At 42.7% G+C, this 13,678-nt stretch overlaps 1 protein-coding gene across 6 annotated transcripts in view; it reads right to left on the reverse strand.

Annotated features, from left to right (window-relative positions):
- Nucleotides 1–13,678, reverse strand: part of FAM13A (family with sequence similarity 13 member A) — an 848,928-nt gene that overhangs the window by 57,111 nt on the left and 778,139 nt on the right. For 4 of the 6 annotated variants that reach the window (XM_069230260.1, XM_069230259.1, XM_069230263.1 and 1 more), the window contains one exon: nt 5,428–5,511. The exons of the other annotated variants lie outside the window; for them this stretch is intronic. In XM_069230260.1, the coding sequence (XP_069086361.1) occupies nt 5,428–5,511 (84 nt within the window). The remainder of the gene's footprint in view (nt 1–5,427; nt 5,512–13,678) is intronic. 6 annotated transcript variants of the gene reach the window in all.

Raw genomic sequence — 13,678 nt, forward strand, 5'->3', positions numbered from 1 at the left:
GGCTACCTTGGACCAAGAACTGAACCCTGTAAGTGTCTTACTTACCTGGTAAAACTAACAAAAACTTACCTCCCCCAGGAACTGTGAAAATTGCACTAAGTGTCCACTTTTACAACAGCTATTTGTCAATAACTTGAAAAGTATACATGCAATTTTTATGATTTAAAGTTCCTAATGTACTTACCTGCAATACCTTTCAAACAAGATATTACATGTTAAATTTGAACCTGTGGTTCTTAAAATAAACTAAGAAAAGATATTTTTCTATACAAAACCTATTGGCTGGATTTGTCTCTGAGTGTGTGTACCTCATTTATTGCCTATGTGTATGTACAACAAATGCTTAACACTACTCCTTGGATAAGCCTACTGCTCGACCACACTACCACAAAATAGAGCATTAGTATTATCTATTTTTACCACTATTTTACCTCTAAGGGGAACTCTTGGACTCTGTGCATGCTATTCCTTACTTTGAAATAGCACATACAGAGCCAACTTCCTACAGTGGACATACCATTTTGGTGGCGAGGGGGCTTTGTGACCCTCATAGCATGAGGACCACTCCCACAACAGCTGAGTAGGTGACTGGCATGTGAACAGTCTGGCTGAGCTCCCCGCATCTGCTACTCGAAACAGGAGTACCCAGACCACAGCAAAGTGTGCCTGCAAATTGCACGATGTGAAAGTGTCAACAACCTGAATAAACATAGAAGGGCAGCAGGACATCTAAGTCTGCCCGTCGCAGTGTGCATAACGTTAAGGGAAACAAACCACTAGGATGTGCAGAAAAACAAGGTGGCGCAGAAGCACTGACAACCTTTTTAAGGGTAGAAAGTTAGCCGGACATCAAAGGGTGACCAACAGAGTGCGGAGATTTTTAAAAAAACACACAAGAAAAGAAAAGATGAAGACGGGGCACAGTGATAGCGAGAACTGATCGCAGGGGATGTGAAGAAACAAGAACACAAGTAGCACTGATGACTGGACATTGTGCCTTCACAATGAGGCTGCGGCTGGAGGAGACCTGGGTGAATGAGCTGAGGAGATCCATGTTGCCTCAGCGGAAGTGAGCGGCTAGTTACTGCAGCGGATGGGGGTAGAGCATTGGGAGGCTTGCCGCTGCTTCAAAGCCGGGTAACAGGCCACAAGAGACAGCCCCTGCAAACCCCTGGGGTGCGGACTGCCATCTGACCTGGAGGCTAAAGTGGCAATCCACCCCCACTTCTGACTCAGCAATGTGGAGGTAATGAGCCAGTGGGTGATTGTGTGACGGCCCGTAGACCCTAAGCGGTTGAGACAAGGGTTGAAACATATTGGTTTGAATGACAGAAGGAGTCCAGGAAACTAATAACCGCCGTTTGCCCCACAGTTGGTTTTTCACCCTGTCAAGGGTGCATCTTAATAAAGAGTCCACAGCGTAACCTCCTAGACAGTTTTAGTTTATTAGGATTTACATAGCAGATCCCTAAGGAATGAAAGTGGTATCCTCTTTGATATAAAAGCTGGTGGATAAAACCGCTCCGTCCAGTATGTTGATTTGTACCTGGACGCAGTAGCAAACCCAATAATGAAGCATGCCACTAACTAGTGGGTGAGGGCAATTTTTTCAAACCCTGTGCGTTCATAGGCTTGAATAAAGGCTGTAAATTCCAGACGAGTATATCTAACCCAGTTTCTCTGTTTAGTGTGTGAATTGTCTATGTAGAGCGGGGGTCTCCAACCTTTTCCATAGTGGTAGCTACTTCTGCTCTAGCAAAATCCTCCTGAGCTACTAATGGATTGTATCGCTGAAAAATATGATCATGTGCATTAAGGTTATACTATGACAGTGTTTTTTAAACATTTTAATGCTGCTCCCCTTGTTGGGGGAGGGAAGGAATCAGTGCCCCCCCCCCAGAATTCTTTCACAATTATTCTATTAAGTTGTCAATGTTTAAATATGTCTAGACTTAAACACTGCAGTTAAGTTCTGTTACCTTTTGAAAAATGCAGTATTTTGCTTTTCTTCTTAAAACAAAGCACTGTTATCTGCATAATGCTTCTTTTGGCCAGAGCCCAGTGCCCACCCTTGGATCACTTGAGGCCCCCCTACGGGGACCCACCCCCAGTTTGAAGACCCCTGTACAATAACCTCTGTATGAAGGATAATGGGTAGTGACTGCACAAGCTCTCCAAGCAAGGTTACCTGAAGAAATGCCAGGAAAAAGATTACTGCTAATGTTCAAAGTCTCCACCTGACTGGTGAAGTAATATTCAAATCATTACATGTCATCTGGTACAAATGACACAACCACAGCAACAGGTCTCCCTAACTCTGTTGGAATTATCATTCAAGTCTCAATTTTAAATGTGTTTTAGATTTGCAGTCCTTTGCCTTCATCAGCATATCAGTTTCTGAAAATACACATATTTGTCTACTACTTTCAGTTTTGGACAAACAAACTTAATTTCCCAGAAGAAAAACTTTTTCTGAGAAAATGTGTTTGCCTGTAAAATGGCAGTTTTCATTTTTAGGAAATATACAGTCCCCAAACATTTGCTTGTAATTTTCTAGTGCTCATAGTTACAAATACTTCAGAGAGACAGATTCTGCCTCAAATGGCCAGGGATTTCAATCACAGCCCATAGATGCTCACCATAACACTAAGGATACCTTATATATGCTAATAATGCCTGCCATTATACCAGTGCCACCACTGTGCTAAGGCTGGATACCACAATGGCCAAGATGTCCACCATATATCATTCATGGTCATAACTAGGATCGTGGCAGCCACCATCATTATGCAAGGATGTATTAAAGTAGACCAGTCATACCCTCAATATATCAATGACAGCTGTCAGTATGCAACAACTAAAACAAGATTGCCCAAAATAGTCAAGGGTGAACATTGGCACCATTATGCTATGAACAGACACAATTGTGCCACAGACTGAACCCTTTTAATGGAGGCTTGAATATACTTTTGGTTGGCCTTGAACCTGGTGTAGAGTCCAGGGAGCGACAATGTTTATTGGAGAGGGACACGTCACACAGATGCACACATAAATGAATGCAAATGAGGCTCTTTGTTTTCTCTGCTTTGGATCCACACCTTGATCTCCTCATCTCCTCGGCTGATCATGCACCCAACTAACATGTTTTCATTCTGGTGCCTGCAGTCCCAGACGTCAGAGGGTCGGCGCCAGTTAGTGCTCAGTCTACGTGGTCCTTTGTTCATACGCATGGTGAGACTGATAGACAACAGCCTATGACATGGTCAGTCTCCTTGTGACTTAGCTAGACAGACTGGATGCAGATGGTCATGTGGCAAACTCCATAGGCCGACACAATGTGTGTGAGTGCTATCATAAGGCCCTGCCTTTAAGATGGCTGGCTGTCACTCTAAGGGTGCTGAAATGAGCAATGCTGCCTTCTGTAACAGCCCTCATTCTCTGTATGAGATACTGGGCTTTGCTTCACCTCTCAGAGCTACTTTGAGGATGCTGACGAGCTACCAGTAGCTCCCCAGCTACTCGTTGGGGACCTGCGATGCAGAGGGAGTAAGAGGACAGGATGAAACCTCCTGTCCCCCAGTTGTTATGGTAGTTTACTAGAGCAACTCAGCCATAAATTATCTGGCATGGATGCGAGCTTCCGCAAAATCTGACATCCTCTTCTAGCTCACCTCACCCACATAGACTTTGCCTGCTTCACCCCAAAGAGACTGAAGGCGTTGGTGCTGTTCCTCTGAGACTCATAACTCTCTACCTTGCCAACCGCCTAACCCACATTCACATCCTCCTAGGTTATGATACAGCCTAATACTGGACAGTCGACTTCTCCTGATACTAGATTAACCTATTTATTTTGCAATACAGACCTGAATGTTGTTTGTTGACATGTTTTACTTTATTGATCTTCCTATCCTCCTCCCCTTAGTTGGACCCCTTCCACCTCATTTTACGGATCCATAAGCTTATTGCACACAACACTGTATTATTCTTTGTTACTAATGAAGAGAGGCAGGTTTTGCTACCAGGATGTACGACAGTTATTTACCTGTTCCATATTTTTACGATCAATTTATCATTTTAACTAACTTCTTGTTCTGCCTCTTGGTTGCTGGATGATGTATGCTTAATGCTGATTTTGTGCATCCATAACGATAAAAAAAACAGTTTAAAAAGAAACTAATCCTGTCACTTTGAAGTCAGATAAAGAAAAGTTAACAGATGCCCTTGGAATAAAGCGTCTGACATTTGATCTCAATCTCGGAATGCACAGCAAATGTGATGAGAAGAACAGGGTTTACAGGACGCTCAGAGTGACTGAAAACATCAGCACGCCTGTGAAGTGCTATAAAAGGAAGAAAAAGGTAGTTCCTAAAATGGGAGCAGTGGATGGATAGTAGTAATTGGTCCATGCTCTCGGGGAGCACTAAACACAGGAAGAGGCATGATGCATGCATACCATGGACAAACGGGGAGAAAGAATATGGGTGGAACAATGAAGCCTGCAAATGAGAAGCCAGTACATGCGATGTCTAGCCGAGACCTAAAAAGTCAAAGTTACTACCTATATTAAGGGGGCTTTAACTAGAAAGTTGTAATTGGAGTTTGTTATTGAAGCAATATTTACCGAGGACAGAGACTTTTGGAAGTGGACGCCAACTGTTGCCATCTACTAACACACTTGCGAAGTAAAACCATACTGTTGAGAATGATCAGAGAATACCACTGAAGGAGTGCCCTGAATAGCAAGGCATCTGCTATAGCCTTATTTCACAAGTACGTTCTGGAAAGCTAAAAGCTGTTACGTGGCTCACTAACTCAACGAGTGGAAACAAGACTTGGGTGAGGCAATTAAAAAACAAATCTATAACATTTTTTCAAATACATCACAATAAACCTCAATCAAAAATCCACAATTTCCCAAAAGTTGTTCTGTGCAAAGATTTCAATACTCACCACTGTTCATCTAGCTATGTTTTAGTGCCCCAGATCAAAATGGAAGGTGTGATGGAATAGGTACATAGAACAATGCACAAAGCTGAGACTCAAAATACAAATGAAAATGGAGTGTTCGCCAGGTTTTACATCCATGGGAAGCAGCAAAGCTTCATGTTAATTCTGCAGATATCACACACTTTGCAGATATGGAAATGCAAGAAACACCCAAGAAAAAAGCAAGAGGAGAGCACACTTCTGCACAGTGAAATTGCTTAAGAGCACAAAGCAAAGGCAGCATTTTATGCTAATCTGTGATGAGAGAGGATTTAGGAGAAGGATATAAATCATGATAGCTTTGCTCAAAAGCAGCTACTGATTTTCAGGTGCCATTGCAAATAATCAACAAACTAAGAAGGGGAATGTGTTCTATTTCATTGGCTGGTGAGGGACTGAGACTGATTCAGCAGAAAGTTAGTAGTTGGAGATGTTCACCTTTATATCCTTGAAGAAAGAAGCTGTTTCGCCCTCGATAATTGGCTGCAGCAAAGGGCTTCTCCGCTTGCTGGTAGGGGATCCCTGTGACAGGTGTTAACAAGTATTGTTACATTAATGCCTTTTCCCTCACTTCACCTGTGCTTCGCAGTGACCATCATAGCCTGGAGTTTCCTTTCAGGGAATACACATTTGTTAGCTCCCAGGCAAACATTACTATTCTACTACTCATATGGACCTGGCTGCTGGTGCCAGGTGCTAATGCACAACACAAACGTAAATAGAATTTGCTTTAACCATGCTTTGTAGAAGCTGACAATACACAGCATGCTCATACCGGGGTGGACTGCTCCCTTCTCCATCCCTAGAAGATAATACTTGTTGTTCAGCATTGCATAAATGATAGATTTGTACAAGAATATAAAAAAAAAAAAAACAGTCATCATGATGCCAAGTGAACCACCGGTAGCAAAGCCAAACTTTCCTCCAATTTTGCTTGATTTGTGTCGATGTGCCCTATGGATATGGAAAAAGTCACAACCTAAAACTGCAAAAGACGCCTATAACAAGACCTTTAAAGTCAATACTTGAGCTCATTCATCGCTGAGAAATGGCTACACAGTTACTCATTATAGATGTCCTGTAAAAATCCCTATTATTTTTCCTCCCTGTGATTTACAGTTAATGCGGTCCCTGTTATCTTGAAGGTGCAGGCTATAACAGAGAGTATGAGGGTTTGGAAAACAGCATATGGAAATCCGATTTATTGTGCTGATTTTGCATGGCTTCCCATGGCATTCCACCCAGATATTTCACCTGCTTGTGGAATGTGAAATGTCCCGGGTGAATACCACTGAACAGCAGTGTTCCCACAAAACCCACATTTATCTGCAACATAACAATGCGTTTTTCCCCCCAAGAATGTTCAAGCAACAAGGGAAATTTTAATGCTTTCACAGAGCTGGTAAGTAACGTTGCAGGATTCATCGTGTTTCTTCAGCACATTAGCAGGCTGGTTATTTACTAAAGTGCTACTAGTTATAGCATGAATAATTTACCTAACCTGTAACCATCTTTATCTTTCATAGAGCTGTATTCTATTTACATCTTGGAACAGTGGTACTTTAGTGCAATTTTGGAAACATTATTACAGTAGAAAGACTTGAGTAATACGACAAAAAGTAGCTGGATCTATCATATAGCCTTGGTTTGCCATGTAGGTGCTTCCACTGCACCAAAGCATAAAAAATGTTGTATGTCACGGTGGACAGAAGTGGCAAATCATCAGCAGAGCCTTATAGTGCTCTATTCACCTTAATATTACAAAATAGCATAAAACCGTTTGCATTTACAAATGCCACTGTGTGTTGATGGAACTTAAATAGTTTATTGTGGCCATCTGCCATTGAGGGTCCTCTTCAAAATCATGCCATTTATATTCCAGGATCTCATGAGCCAAGTCCCAAATTCAGCAATGTCACATTGCTATAAGTAATCTCGTCTGTATCTAGAGTGAAGACGTCGATGTACATAGTGAATGTTCCCAACTTGTGATAAGGCTCCTAAAACCAGGTGTTCCTTTCCAGATCACCACAATATGAATCATTTTGCATTTCTGCATCAGATACTCTTGCATCAACTGATGGATAAGGTGGAAGATATCATTCATCTGAGCATTACATATTTCTTTAAAGCCTGTATGGCAAGGGCCTTGACCTACATCTACAATGTATGTAGTTATTTGCAGTGTTTGCAGTTTCATTTTCTATTTCTATGAGTTGGTCCAATAAATGCATACCATAAAGTACAGTTCATCCAATTATTTGTGATGGGGCTCCAACTGTTAGGTTTGGGGGAAATGGTACCTGCCAGGATGACGATGGAAGCAGGGTAAGTCTCCTTTCACCACATTTTTTCTTTTTTACCCTGAAATCTCATCCACTACTAATAAAAGTGGAAGTTGCTCTGGAAAGAAATTCTAGAAGGCAAGGATGAGGTCTCCTTATTTTAACTACAAAGATTAATCATGTTGGGATCTAAGAAATGTATTGGACTCACAGAGGGGAGAGAACAGCAGGGTAACAGGAGGGTGGCTGATCGCTTTGGTGCTGTCAGGGCAGTTAACCTACCAAGTGCTTTCCTCTAATCCTCATGTGCAGCTGCCTGGGGTCTGAGCCGTGACCCTATTACGGCTAGACTGACTGGTGCTTTCCTGCATCTCATAGACTTCTAGAGCTTGAGGGGCATAGGACCTGAGCCCCTGTTCAGAATGTGGGGTTGCTTCAGCCTAGAACAAATAGGAGGAACTGATCATTTAACTTTGGTTGCCACCCTTGATTACTCTTCCACTTCCTTCCACTTTCATGGGGTGTATTTATTCTGCAGTAGACAGTAGCCCTGTCTTTACAAAATAAAGAAGTACAAAATAAAATAAAAAGTGTTGCATGGCTATTGCTTACATCACCAATCACTTTCTTGTCCTTTTGGCATCCCTTTACGCATTCAACAGCATTGCTGCCTTGCACATGTGTATAACTGGGCCTTTTCCTAAAGCCTCTCTTTTTGGTCTGCAAGCACACAGCATCCATTTGCCTCTATGGCTAAGCTGGTCAATACCTATCATAATTAGAATTTACGAGTATCTCTCACATACCGTTTAACCTTCAGACTCCCAAGTGCAGTGTCTCACTGCAAGATAACTGCTCCCTGGTAGTCTTCATGCACAACATGAAAGTACTTCCCAATTAGGCTAATAATAATAACAAAAATAAAAAAAACACACTCTCCTATCTACATACCCTACATGGTGTAGCTTGCTATCCGCAAGGGTTATTGCATTAATACCCCCACATAGGGGCTAGTAAGTGCTATACTAATTCCACAGTACAATACAATACTCACCCATTTACTGTGGTAACCTAAAACATTGGGTTCCACATCTACCACTGGAAAGCATCCCAGTTAAGCCTTAACAGATACTGGCATTGGTATTCCTATACATTGGGCTGATTATGTTTTACTGGAGGAAGAGGAGGACGAGTAGTGAATAAAACCTTAGTGTACTAAAATTCCATGAGGAGAGGACTACCTCTCTGGTATCAATTTTGATTATACCCCTGATAACAGAAAATTAAAACAAAGGATTCAAGGGTTCAGCTTTCAGTCATGCTTATCTTTGAGGTTGACTTATTTAGCGTTTGTTCATACTGCAACCCTTTCATCAGGTCCAGTTAATCAGCTAATACTAAAAAGGCTAGCCAGACCCATTCGTCCTGCCTACTCAAGTGTCTTGACTGCTCCATTCAGGGTGAGAACCAAGAGGTGGCTGTACCTCCTGGTTAACAGCCTGGTCTTATGAGCCAATGTGTCTCAAGCACACATTGGTCTCACCAGAAATTACTCTCCCATCTCTTGGTTCTTACCCCTGGTGGAGAAGTTGAGACAGTTTCAGATAGTTGGGAATATAAAAGTACCCATTCTCTGTGTAGTTCAACAGCTGGGATGTGAAGGGAATAATTTGGGAAAACTAGTGTATTTTTACAAATTTTATTTTATATTGGGCTAATCTTTACTTCCATATTCATCATGGACCTGATAAACTACTACTCCTCTCTCATCCCCAACTTCATATAGGAGGCCTCAAGATACTTTCCATTCCTTTGTGGTCTGTGCAATCCTGTATTAACTCTAAAAATACTCTTATGGAAGAAGAGTCTCTCATTGCCTGAGAGATTGTTGTGATCAGAAAAATCTGACCTCACAGATGGAAATCTGGTTCCCTCTCACTGATGAATAGCCTCCAGCATAGCTGAGCTGCTTCTCTAAATATCCTTTATCCTCAGTAGCTACAATTGACATCGATCGGGAATTTCAAAAACGTCTGAGGATTCCAGATACTATGTGGTCTCCACCTGGTGTTCATTTCCCCAATTTCTTTCTTAGCAAGCATGACAAGTGGCCTGAGTTACAGATTCTGAAGCACAAAGGGTTGACCTCTAGATGACCTTAACTTGTTTTGTGTCAGATAAGAAAATTAGTTACTTACCTGTAACTGCAGTTCTCCAGTATTGGTATCTTTCATAGATTCACATGCTTGAATCATCCCCGTCGTCGAGGTGGGAGCCTCACGGTAAATTTAAATACATAAAGCAGTAAGTCAGTAAAAGTAAAACCAGTAGGCCCCAGTAGGCCTCATAGGGTATTTTACAGTCTATCCACTTTGTTTTGTGAAAAGACCCAAACTTCCGTATCAACCAATCAGGATTCAGCCCCTCCCAAACACTCCCAACAGAGGCTGAATTCCCTCAGATTTTCTAGTAGGAGTGTGAAGTTTAATATCTGTATAATAGGAGAGCCTCTGAGGGGAGGTGGGTGGGTCGCATGTGAATCTATGAAAGATACCAATACTGGAGAACTGCAGTTACAGGGAAGTAACTAACTTTCTTCTCCAGTATTGGATCTTTCATAGATTCACATGCTTGAATCAGAATAACGAGTAGAAATGTCTTCTTAATTAGTAAATTACATTGACTGTAATTTTATCGTAATTTTATAAGTGATGTGACTCACATTAGTTCAGCTTTATATATCCATGTATATATCTATATATAAACACATATATATATATATATATATATACATATCTATATATATATATATCCATAGATATCTGAATAGAAGAGCAATAAAAAGCTGTGTGGCAGAAAGTCCTGACACAATCTGTTTTGTTATTATTTTGAAGTCTACGACATGTTAACACAATATAACAAAGCGAATAATCTGAAGCACATAATTAGAGTAAAACACACTGTGATATAAAATTAGATATTAACGAGACTAAGAAACCAATATCGAACATACCTTGAGTGTGGTGGTGGGATGTGTAAGAGGCTCACCTTAACGAAATAGATGCCTCAGCACTGCCTGTCCCACTGCTGTATCGACGTTGTTAGTTTCCTCGAGACAGTAATGCCTCGTGAATGTATGCTGGCTGGACCATGTTGCTGCTCTACAGATGCTATGTAATGGTACACCTGCAAAGAGTGCAGCTGAAGTGGCTACCGATCTTGTAGAGTGGGCTCTCACCTTGGTGTGGAGCGGTTTTCCTGCTTTTGAATGGCAGAATTGAATTGCCAGGCCAATCCATCTTGCTATAGTCTGTTTGGACACCGCGTGCCCCTTTCTTGTTCCGTCAAATGCTACAAATAATTGATCAGACTGGCGGATGGCTTGAGTTTTCTGTAGATAAAACTTTAAACATCTTTTAATATCAAGGGAATGTAATATTTTTTCGGCTACTGTTTGTGGATTTGGAAAAAAGGTTTTTAAGACGACTGGTTCATTCAAGTGAAACGTTGAGGGAACTTTTGGGATGAATTTAGGATTTGTTCGCAGGATCACACCTGAGTTTGTGAATTGGAGGAAAGGCTGTTTGACAGTGAAAGTCTGAATGTCGGACTCTTTTGGCTGAAGTAAGAGCTAGCAGTAACGCTGTTTTCCATGAAATGAATTTTAGATCAGCTTTGTGGATCGGCTCAAAAGGAGCTTTCATGAGCTGCATCAACACAACATTTAGGGACCATAGTGGTGGAGGTTTTCTAACTGGCGGGAAGACCCGAAAAAGGCCCTTCATGAATTGCTTGACAATTCTTGTGGAACACAATGAGACTCTGGTGATCTGCGGTATCTGGAGATTGCTGCCAGATGTACCCGAATGGAGGAATATGCAAGTCCTGATTTTGCCAGGAGCAGGAGATATGGAAGTATCTGTTCTGGAGTAGAGGACAAAGGATGTATATCTTCTGCTGCACACCATATACAAAAAAGTTTCCATTTAAGTTTATAGGTTTTGTTGGTAGTGTCAGCTCTAGCTTTTGCCAAGATGTCTCTACACTCCGGGGAAATGTTGAGATTCAAGTATTCATTGTATTCAGGAGCCAAGCCGACAAATGAAGAGACAACGGATCTGGGTGTCTGACTTGTCCCTGGTGCATCGTTAAGTGAGTCGGACTCTGTCTGAGTCGTAGATGTGGCCGTTCGGAGAGCAAGAGGAGCTCCGTGTACCAGACTTGTCTGGGCCATCTGGGAGCTATGAGCAGAAGGCGACACCCCTCCGACTTCAGTTTGTTGATGACTCTCGGAATGAGCGGGATCGGAGGAAAAGCGTAGGCATAAACTCCGGACCATCTCATCGAAAACGCATTCCCTCACGAATCTTTTTGGGGAAGCCAACTTGCGTAGAACTGGCATTTCTTGTTCTCGAGAGTGGCAAATAGGTCTAGGTTCGGTTTGCCCCATAATAGAAAAAGGCTGTTGAGAGTTTTTTGATCTAGCTCCCACTCGTGATAAGGAATCACTGTCCTGCTCAGGATGTCTGCTAGAACATTGGTTTGTCCTGACACATGCTCCGCTTTGAGTGAAATATTATGCTTGATGGCCCATGTCCAAATTTGCTGTGCTAGCTGCGAGAGTTGTAGGGATCTCGTGCCTCCTTGCTTGTTTAGATAAAACATGCTGGTTGTGTTGTCTGCCCTGATTAAGACGCTTGCATTTTGTATCTTTGGTAAGAAAGCTTTTAGAGCTAAGTGTATTGCCTTGAGTTCTAGATAATTGATGTGGAGCTGACCCTCTTTCGCATTCCAGGTTCCGCTGATTTGCAGGTCCTGGCAGTGTGCACCCCATCCTTCGAGAGAGGCATCCGTTGTTACTATGTAACTTGGTGTTTGAAGAAAAAATTACAGTCCGTTTGACAAATTGGTTAGAGTTGCCCACCACCTCATGGTGTTCTTCATTAGAGGCGTTATGCGAATGTTGTCTTCGAAGGAACCGTTGACCTGGGTCCACTGTATGTCCAATTGCTCTTGCAGGGGTCGCATATGGAGCCTGCAATCTGGGACTGGCGGAATGCATGATGATATCATCCCGAGCAATGATTTGTAGATGGGGACTGAAACGAACTTTTTTCTGGAGAGCCTGTCTGCCAAGGAGGTTAACTTTTGTTTCCTCTCGTGAGATGGGTACGCTTTGTTGCGGACTGTGTCTAGTATTGCTCCCAAGAAACTTAATACCTGTTTGGGGTGGAGCTGAGATTTCTGGTAGTTGACTACAAACCCCAGGCTGTGTAACAATGGAAGGGAATAGGAGATATGACTTGTTACTTGCGACTTTGAGGGTGCCTTTATAAGCCAGTCGTCCAGGTAAGGGAAGACCTGGATACCTGACTGACGGAAATGTGCTGCCACCGGAGCAAACATTTTTGTGAAGATTCTGGGGGCTGATTTGAGACCGAATGGGAGAACCCGGAATTGGAGGTGCATACTTCCCACTCTGAACCTTAGGAATTTGCGATGGTTGCGATATATGGGGATATGAAAATAAGCATCCTGGAGGTCTAGGGATGCCATCTGATCTCCGGTATTTAACAGACGCAGGACATCTTGCAGTGTTACCATCCTGAACGACTGTTTCTAGAGAAACTTGTTTAGTGCTCTCGAGTCCAGGATGGGGCGCCAGTCTCCTGAGGGTTTCTTTACAAGGAAAAAACGGGAGTAGAATCCTCTGTTCTTTTGAGATAAAGGGACTGGTTCTACTGCTCCTTTTCTCAGCATCACTCTTACTTCCCTGAGGAGTTGGTTCAACCTCGGAGGTGGTGGGCCCGATGGAGGAACAATTGGTGGTGTTTGTGTGAATTCCAGAGTATGACCTCTGGCCACTACATCGAGTACCCATCTGTCCGATGTTATAGCCTTCCATTGGGGGAAATAGGAAGTGATGCGACCTCCGACCCTTGATGTTGGTTGGTGGGGAAGCGTTGAGATGATCGGCGGGTCATTGTTTTCTGCCTGTATCTCTTCCTCTGGCAGCTCCTCTTCCTCTAGCTGGGTGTTTGTAAGCTGCGGCCGGTGGTAATCAATAATGCTGCTGTTGCTGGTGGTACTGATGTCGTGATCCTGTGGAGGAAGACCGATATTGGGATCTGTATTGTTGGTATCCACCTCGAAAGGAGTAATTACCTCTACCCCTTGCTCCACGAAAAGGTTGTTTTTTATATTGCAGGGTACCTAGGGATTTTGCCGTATCGGTATCCGTCTTGATAGCCTGCAACATGTCGTCGACATGTTTACCAAACAAGCTTTCTCCATCAAAAGGCATGTCGAGAACACGACTCTGGACTTCTGGTCTGAATGAAGTAGCCTTAAGCCATCCTTGCCTGCGCAGGACTGCTGCACCAGCTAATTGTCTGAAGCCAGTG

The sequence above is a fragment of the Pleurodeles waltl genome, chromosome 1_1 (assembly GCF_031143425.1).
Source record: "Pleurodeles waltl isolate 20211129_DDA chromosome 1_1, aPleWal1.hap1.20221129, whole genome shotgun sequence".
Classification (NCBI taxonomy): Eukaryota; Metazoa; Chordata; class Amphibia; order Caudata; family Salamandridae; genus Pleurodeles; species Pleurodeles waltl.